This window comes from Tupaia chinensis, unplaced genomic scaffold, assembly GCF_000334495.1.
Source record: "Tupaia chinensis unplaced genomic scaffold, TupChi_1.0 Scaffold000377_2, whole genome shotgun sequence".
Lineage (NCBI taxonomy): Eukaryota > Metazoa > Chordata > Mammalia > Scandentia > Tupaiidae > Tupaia > Tupaia belangeri.
The window spans coordinates 831,763-840,714 of record NW_006159876.1 but is presented as its reverse complement, the minus strand read 5'-3'; the positions used below and the strand labels follow the sequence as shown (position 1 = coordinate 840,714).

The following is an 8,952-nucleotide window of genomic DNA, read 5'->3' as shown; positions in this document are numbered from 1 at the left end:
AATCCCACCGCGGAGGCTCGCACCCCCACGCCCCCGCACCGTGCCCCTGCACCCGGGCAGCTACGGGTGGACCCAGCGCGCCCCGGCGCCTTCCCTCCCTCCGACAGGAACCGAGCAGGGGAGGGCAGAGGAGGCCCACCTTGGCCGCGTCGCTAGCTAAAGAGCAAGCCGACCTACCGTTGATCTGGTCCTGGGAAAGGAACTTGGCCTGGAGGAGCTCGGTAATAAATCCGCCGCTGCCATGGAGACCAGCGAGCTGGGTCGGGTTCCCCGTCCTCCTGCGCGCCGCCCTGGCGGGTGGGGTCGGGAGGAGCCGGACGTAGAGGCGCCTGGACCAGAGCAGGGGCCGGGGTGGGGCAGTCCTGGGCTGCGGGGTCTCTCTCTCTCTCTCCACCCCCTCCCCCGCCTGGGCTCCGCACTGTCCTACTGGTGGACCGGTGTAGACGGCCCGGCCTGCACAGCCTCGGGGCTGTAGTGCGGGGCACCTGCCGGTCACGCGCCTCGGGGGTGCCTGTCTCCTCCGCGGGCAGCAGGGCAGGGCTATCCGGAGGAGGTCCACAGGTGCCAGCTCCCTGCCCGGCTTCGAGGGACTCCAGGCGGGGGCGCGTATCAGGGTCCAGTCCCACGCCGGTAGGCAGGGCGCCTGGAATGGGGTTTCCGGGATGAGCCCGTGGCCAGGAAGCTTCCTCTTTTTCTTTTCCTCTCCCCCCAATCCTCACCCTACTTCCAGCGGTAGCCGCTGACACCCCGGGTCCTGAGCAGTCCTAAGCGGCTTGTGCTGCTCTGCTCCCTGAGAGCGGAAATGGGCGTGGGGCCCAGGCCCTCGAGGGGCCTGCTGGAAGGACTGCTCTCTGCTGTTTGGGATCCTATGACCCTTGATCCGCTGGTGGCTGGCTCACACCGAGGATCTGAATCCAGGCTTGGGTCCCCGGAGTCAGGGTGGTGCTGCGTGGTCAGCACCGAGGTGAGGGGGCTGCTCCTGGCCTGTGCAGAGCCCCCCATTGTGAAGGGGCACCAGGACAGGTCCACTCTCTCTTTCTGATCACCTCCATGGGGAACGTCCTCTTCCCCAGACTGTCCTGGGCCACCTCCCCCTGTCTCCGGAGTTGCACCTGTGTCTAGACAACTCCCCCCATCATTCCTTTAGGTTTATTCATCTCCTTTCATGGGGGCCGGGCACCCCCAGCTGGGCCTTCATGTTCATGTCAGGGTCCACACCCAGCACTGGGGCGGTGGCTATTTGAGGGTTCACCAACAGCAAAATCATCAAGCTGTTAATGTGTCCCGTGTCTGCGACAACTCACTTTGCACATATGAAGACACCTAAACGCCTCTGGCGTCTGCGAGTTGGTTTTTCCATGATAGAGCAGGGCATGTGCGAGAGACGAGCATCCCCCGGAGTCGGTCGTGCTGCGACCCCTTCCTGCAGCCCTCCAGCCCTGGGCTGTGGGCACTCGTATGCACGCCCGGCGTCTCAGGCTGTCCGGGCTGGAGACGCAAACCACGGCCCCCTTGTATGGTCCAGCTCCTCTGAGCACATGGAGCTAGCACTGTTTTTTTTTTTTTTCTTTATAAATGAATTAGGCACTTTCAAAAATAAAGAATGGTTTATTTATGTTTATTATTCTTCTTTTTCAATTTGTCCAAAGAGAGTGAGTGAGAAGGCAAGCCACCAGGTCTGGACCTTGAACCATGGTTGACCATGTGGGAGTCCATACCCCTAGCCAACACCTGCTGGCCCCTGTCGGTTCTTTTTTTCCATGAGAAGGACAGAGAGAGGCGGGCATCTCCATATGGTCTTCACATCTGACCCACCCCCAACCTCAGCCAGCCGGGACTCGGCGCACACGTGCACCCAGCGTGCTCCGAGGGGTCCTGAGACATGACCTGGGACCTTCCCATGTGGCCTCGCTTTGCGTCTTGTGTCACTGCTGTGCCTCCGGAGCTCGCCAGGGGCTGGGATTTTCTTCGCTTTGTTCTCAAACCCTGGCTTCACTTGGCTGCTGCTGATGCGTCCCCTGGGCACTGCCATGACCTCCTCTGCGTCCCATCCCACTTACTGCCCTGCTCTCTGGAGCCCCCAGGAGGGGTTCTAGTAGAGGGAAGCTTTTCTTCCCTCCCTTCCCCAAGGCGACTCTGTCCAAAAAGTTCCTACGTGGACCCCCTGGGCCCACATCTCACTAAGGTCATGATGGAGAGAGCTCTCGGCCTTTCTGCCCCACCCCGCCCTCCCCCGGAACAGGCACGGCCCTCCTGCTCCCGCTCGGCCTGTGTTCCTGGGCCAGGGCAGTCCAGGGCAAGCTCTCCCCACCAGAGCCTCCACTCCGCTCAGTCAGGGGCTGACAAGGTAAGCCTTGGGAGGTCGAGTGCACCTGCGGGGTCAGGGCACGGGGGTGGCCTCACCGGGCTTTGCTCCCCCTGTCCTGTGTTCTCCATATCGGGGGCTCCTGCTGCTTAAGCTCAAGCCCGTGCTGGGTTGCGTAGTGAATCCCATGACCTAAGGTGGGTGGTGAGTTCCTGGGTATGGCGGGTCCTCACCCAGCGCGGGACATCCAGACAGAGACACGCTGGGCGGAGCCTGTGATGGCAGCAGCAGAAGCTGAAATGCTGCGTCCACAGCCGCGAACACAAGGATGGCCTGCCTGCCACGGGAAGCCAGAAGAGGCTGAGAAGGCCACCCCCTGCCCCCAGGTGGGCACGGTTCCGTACCCCGGCCTCCACGCTGAGGGGGTTCCTGCACCTTCAGCACCACGGTCCTGGCACTTTGTTAGGGCTTCCCTGATGCGAGGCCCTGTGTGGGCACCCGGGGTACCGGCACCGAGGGCACTTGTGGGGTGCTGCCAGGTCACTCAGGGATCCCACTGAGTGCAACTCGGGAGGGCCGAGATGCCAGCCTCCTCACCAGCACCCGGGGAAGCCGGCGTGGCAGTCTGGCACCCTGCCTTTGAGCAGCCCGGCTTAGCACGGTGGTGTCCCTGGAGCATACACGGGCAGCAGGGCACCGAGGACTGCGCTTCCCTCTGCCACCCGGCGCTGCTAGTTATAGGATCACACTTAGAGAACCCTGGCCTACGGCTAGGAAGCAAAGCCATTCTGCAATTGAAGTGTGTTTCTAGGGAGAAAGTTCCAGTAAACTGCCTGACGAGATCTCAGTTGAAAGGGACACCAGTCGCCAATGTTCGCATACTTTTCTGTGAGTTCTTTCTTTTTTTGTTTTTAACTTAAAAAGAAAAAAAGTTTTTGCCATAGGGCACATGTGATTACGGCAGAGACAGTGAGAAGGAAAGTGAGAAACCGCCCCCTGGGGGGATCCGCCACTCTTCTCCTGGGATCTTGGGCAGGCATGCCTGGTGTGAGATTCAAGTTACCAGGTCTGGGCCTTGAACTGCAGTCGGCCATGTGGGAGTCCAGCAATATAACTGCCATGCCATCTACACCTTCTTAAATACAGGTTAAGCACTCTAATCCAGAACCCCAAAATTTTTGGAGAGATATTTACTATAGGTCGTATATGCTTGCCAGAAAGAGACAGAGAGCAAGAAATCAGCCCCCGGGGAGATGGCCATGGCACAATCCCTTCTCCTCCATTCTCTTCTTGGAATTTTGGGCACACACACACACACACGCGCCTGACACAAGTTTTAAGCTGCTGGGTCTGGGACTCAAACCTCCGTTGACTATGTGGTAGTTCAGTAACATAACCCTTACTCCAGCTGCTGGTCCCAAGCCCGAAATTTTAAGTGCTCTAAAATCTACAACTTTTGAGCCCCGTCACGATGCCGCAGGTGACAAATTCCACAGCTGGCCTCCCGCAATGGGTCGCCGCGAAGCGCTGTCATAAAAGAATCTAGCGTTACAATTGCTTGCAGGATGCGTGTAGCTCGGAGACATACGTGGGTTTCCTATGAAGTCCTGGGTTCCAGCTTCAAGAAACCCACCTCATACATGCAAATATCCGAAACCCGGGACACTCATTATGTTCCATCTCATCGCATGTAACACAACACACCTGAGCTGGGGGGGTTTAAGAGAACACAGGTTTATTCAGCTCGTGGTCTGAATGGTCAAGCTCCGGGGGCCACCTCTGCGGGTCTTGTAGGATCCTGAGATGTCACATGTCATGCGCATAGCTGTGTCCGCCCTACAGACCCACCAGGACTTAATCCTGGGGGCCCTGCCCTAATGACCAGAACCCTAATCTGTTCCCACAGGCCCCACCTCTCAACACAGACTGGTTAAATTCACCCTTACTCCCATCACAACCAAATTTCAACACAGAAATGCTCGGCTTCTGACCCGAGCATTTCAGATCAGGGACGTTCAATCTGTATTCACTTCCATGCCTAATTTTTTTTCTTTAAATTTGTTTACTTCTTCCACAAAAGAGACACCATTATCGTGGTTTGGATGAAAAAAAATGTTTGAGATTTTTGCTATAGGGCATGTGACCTCACTAAGAGACACGAGAAATCACACCCCTTGAGGGTGGGGGATGGCCACACCCACAACCCCTTCTCTTCCATTCTCTCCTTGGGATGTTGGGCACGCACACACGGGTGCCTGACTTGAGTTTCAAGCTGCCGGGTCCAGGGCTCAAACTGCGGTCAACAATGTGGGAGTCCAGTGCCTTAATCACTACGCCACCTGCTGACCTATGAATGAAAGATTGTTCCCCAGTTTCCTGTTTTGAAACTTGCCACAGGAGGTGGTGCGGCCTGGTGGGCGGTGGCTGGACTGCGGCGACTGCCCGGTGGAGCTGGTCTCAGGGTCCAGGGATGACTCACAGACCAGCGAGTCCCTGCTCGCTGTGGATCCATTCTCGCGAGAGCTGGCTGTTGGCGCTGTCAGACTCTTCCGCCGCACATGCCGCCATCCCCCACGCTTCGCTGCCGTGCTGCTGGGCCTACCCCTCCAGCCTTTGCAGCTGCCGGTACTGAGATAATGCTGGGTTTTATAAACCCCGTCTCAGTGCCCGTGCTAGCGGTGCGCAGATCACAGCAGCCCTGGGAAGGGTCCTCACGCTGCGATCCGCCCCGGCCTGGCCAAGCCAGCTTGCCCGTCCCGGCGCCCAGCTTGTTCAGGGACGTCTTAGGACGTGAACCTGGGACCCTCGGGCCCCACTGCAGAGCACTGCGCTCCGCTGTGCCACCCTCAGCCCCTCCCCCTCGTACAAAAGTACTCTCACCCAAGGGCTCCCAATGGTGGCGGCTTCAGACCCCCGAGCTGGTCCACCTCTGCTCTCGGTACCCAGCGAGTCCTGCCCAGATTGGTCCTGGAGCAGGCTGTGAAGGGACAACGTCCTTGAGCAAACGAAGCTGCCGGTCCGGTGGGGGGCACAGGGCACAGGTCTGAGCTGCCCGTGGTGGCTGGTGACAATGGCCCCCGCCAATCTCTGGCTGCTGCTGCGTGGGGAGGCTGAGACCTTTGGATTTCCAGAGCTGAGGCCCCAAGGTTCAGGGCACCCTCTGCCTGGGCCTCTGGACTGTCCCCCAGGTCCTCCCCTCGCCAAGACTGACGAGGAAGAGGCCTTCCCTCCCCCACCCCAGGGGCTAAGTGGCAGAGGGCCATGAGCCTTGGTGGCACCTGCTCTGGGCCAGATGGGGCTGGGTGGGCCCTTGGACTGCCCAGGGCTGCTGCTCAGAGCAGCCTCCACACCAGCCAGGCTCCCGCCCAGGACCCCACCTCCCTGATTCACACCCAGAGCCAGAGCCAGAGCCAGCCTTCACTCACACCTCTGCCACAGCGCTGCCAGGGCGGGGCTGCCAGAGGCGGGCCCTGGGGGGCTGTGGAGGGACGAGGGGGAGTCTGAGGAACTGGGCTCCCTGAGAGCAGGGGGAGGGGCAGCCCCCCACAGCCCCATAAGCACGCTTGGCAGGGCCAGCTGGACAAGGAGGTTGTGGTGCCCGCCACCGTGAGGGGACCTGGGCCCGCCACCACCACTGGGAGAGGGAGGAAGGAGCTGGGGCAGGGCCCTGGCACAAGGCATGAGGCTCAGGACTGGCTGGGCTGACTGAGAGCACCCTGGAGGGGGTCCCCCAACCCTTGGTGGGGTATGGGAAGTGTGTTCGAAACTGCGCCTGCAGTGGCAGCCTGCCCTCAGGCTGACGACAGTTGGGACTCTGATCCGGAGACAGCCCCAGCAGAGACACAGAGCAAGCCGGCCCCGCAAGACCCCACGGAGGCTGCAGTCAGGCAGCAAGCCAGCCTCAGGCTCCCTGGGGGAGGTGACTGAACCCCACATGGGCCTGAAGGCAAGAGAGAGTTGAGTGCACAGCTGCCTCCTGGGGGAGAGGGCAGGGAAAGGACAGGGCTGCTTGTCAGCCCCAGGCAGCCCTAAAGGGGAGTCGGCAGCCGCCCACAGGCCCTGAGGCCACAGGCCCACCTGATGCAAGGAGGCCCAGGGAGGGGCCGAGGGACAGTCCTGTGTAACACAGCGAGTGCCCTCCGGCTCTGCCCCTGCAGGCCTCTCCTCTCCACCATGGAAGACGTCCCAGGAAGGGGAGCCTGGTGCTAAGTGGCCAGGCCCCAAGGACAGTAAGGTGCAGATCGGGGCCTGGCCATGGCCTGCATGCGCTTCCTCAAATGAATCCAGTCCTGAGAGGATCCGAGCAAGCCCAACAGAAACTTGACAGAAGCAGCCAAGTCATACAATGATGTACTACACACACACACACACACACACGCGCACACACACAACCGGCTGTGGCCCAGTGGCCACCTCCAACGTGCACACGCATGCACGCACCTATCCAGGTGTGAATGCACACCCCGCCCACATGCACACTGCTCAGACACCGTGCCGTGGAGCCCCAGGGCCAGGTCAGTGCTGACTGCTGACGTGCAGGGTGTAGAAGGCCCAGGGCTCCGGGACGTAGATGACACCCGGGTACTTCTTCCTGAGTACAGGGTCGCTCCACAGCCACACAACCCAGAGCACCACGAGCAGCAGGGTGAGGGCGAAGGAGTAGAAGAGGAAGAGGCCGTTGCTGTCCAGGAAGAGGAGCTTGCGCTTCTGGTGCAGGACCAGAGCCAGCATGGCGAAGAAGGTGAAGATGAAGAGGATGAAGATCTGGCCCTCGGTCACCAGGTACCTGTCGGGGCCATGCTCGGGTGAGTTGGGAGCCACAGCGGCACCCTCCTGCCAGGCCCTCCCGTGCCCGAGTGCCAGGCTGGCCTTCCAGCCCATCAGCTCTCTAGACACAGGGCTCAGTGAGGCAGGCTACTGTGAGCGGCGGCCCGCAGATGGCATACCGAGTTCACCGTCAATATCTAAATCACAATACCTACATGAGGGTTTCTGGCTTCTCTGGTCAGATCAAGCTTGTATTTCCAGATGACAAAAACTGACTAGAAGACAAAGCAGCTGCCCCTTTAGAGACAGCGCTGTTCCAGGTGCCATTGTCCCCACCATTCCCTGTTGTCCCACTTCCTGCCTATAGGATGCATTTGCTTGGTTCTCGTAGGACTGGAGTCTGAGAATGAACTGGCAATTTATGGAGGTTGTCACTGCTGTCTCCTTGAACGCTGGGACACAGTCAGATCCCGAGGGTTCCCGCAGTGCCCAGGAGCTCAGGAGGGCTGGAGGGCTCCTGAGAGGTTATCTGGTCCACGCCCCTGCCTCTGGAGAGAGCCGTAATACTGACCGCCCCGGGGAACCAGACCTCTGCAACTTAGTCGTGGACCTTGGGGACTTCTGTGACCTCTGGAGGCCTTCGTTTTCTCACTTAAGATGGGGGCACCAATAGCCCTGCCTTTCCAGGGCACTGACTAGAGCCACGCACCTCTCTTTCTGGAGAAGCAGTGGCTGCTGCTGCCCTGGCTGTGCCTGTACCGACCCGCTGGCTGGGCCAGGCCAGAAGCTCTCCCGTGCTAACCTCTTCCCCTCTTGTAGATGCCACCTGCCCCTTCTAATCCTGTCCTCGGGGAGCATATGGACTAGCCCTGGTGGATCCTCTCAGTCAGGGGACAGGCTCAGGACCGGGGCTGGCGCTGCCCAGAAAGGAGGCCCTTTCCATATCTAGGGAGCTGCCCATCAGAGGATCCAGTCCTCCCGGGCCCTTCCTGCGGTACCTACTATTTCCAGGGGAGCCTGTTTCTGGGGCAGAAGCGACAGAGGAGGGGAGGGTAAGAGTGTGGCGGAGACCTGGGCCCTTGTACAGGAAGGGGGTGGGGGCAAGGAGCCAGGCCATGGACCGCCCCACAGAGCTTTAGAGTCTCCAAGCCCCCTGTCTGCCCAGACCCTCCACAGAGAGGGGCCCATGGTCCCCATCTCCCGGAGGGGGAGGCTGAGGCCAGAGTTCCCGGGCTTGGTGCCAAGGTGGCAGGGGTGCTGGGAGCTGGGGCATGGAGGAGGGCATGAAGATGGAGAGACTGTGCCACCTCACTGGGGCCTGGGCTTCCTGACAGCACAGAGGCCAGCCAGACACTAGCCACACACCGGCTGTGGCCCAGTGGCCACCTCCACAGCTCCTCTGAGGCCCTGCCCCGCCCGCCAGGTGCCCGCTCACCAGTAGTACAGGCCGCTGGGCGCCACCAGCAGCAGCGCGGGCCCGGGCATCCGGCTCTGGGCCTTGCAGGCGGTGTAGCAGCCGCTGAAGTACATGACGAGGATGAGGAAGAAGGGCACGTACCTGCGAGGGCGGTGCGCTCAGAGGCTGCGGCCACGGCTAGAATTACCTGGCCCGGGGGAGCCGCGGGCAGGGCAGGGACACCGACAGGAAGCGAGGCCATGCAAATGGGGACCCCCCAGCCCCGCTCACCGCACCTTGGGGTCCATCTCCACCCGTGCCCAGGATGCCAACGTCACCCAGAGACAGGTGGGCCCCGCAGGGCTGAGCCGCGCTCCGCCCGGGGAATCTGAGCACTCCGTGCGCCCCCCTTCACCTTCAGTGTGCGGCCCCCCAACAGCGCACCAAAGAACCGCCTTCTCCTCCCATTCCCCTGCCCTGACTC

The 8,952-nt window shown here is 60.8% G+C and overlaps 2 protein-coding genes across 2 annotated transcripts in view; both read right to left on the bottom strand.

The window, feature by feature from the left end:
- CALML4 (calmodulin like 4) overlaps positions 1–1,002 on the bottom strand; it is a 10,848-nt gene extending 9,846 nt beyond the window's left edge. Inside the window, exons 1-3 of the mRNA XM_014589741.2 lie at positions 874–1,002; positions 486–764; positions 178–208 (exon numbers count right to left, since the gene is read on the bottom strand). Of these exons, the coding sequence (XP_014445227.2) occupies positions 178–208; positions 486–764; positions 874–1,002 (439 nt within the window). The remainder of the gene's footprint in view (positions 1–177; positions 209–485; positions 765–873) is intronic.
- A 5,717-nt stretch (positions 1,003–6,719) lies between these two features.
- The window catches only part of CLN6 (CLN6 transmembrane ER protein), a gene marked incomplete at its 5' end in the record, with an annotated part of 9,974 nt that continues 7,741 nt past the window's right edge, over positions 6,720–8,952 (bottom strand). The window contains 2 exon segments of the mRNA XM_027773805.1: positions 6,720–7,091; positions 8,508–8,630. Coding sequence (XP_027629606.1) covers positions 6,821–7,091; positions 8,508–8,630 — 394 coding nt within the window.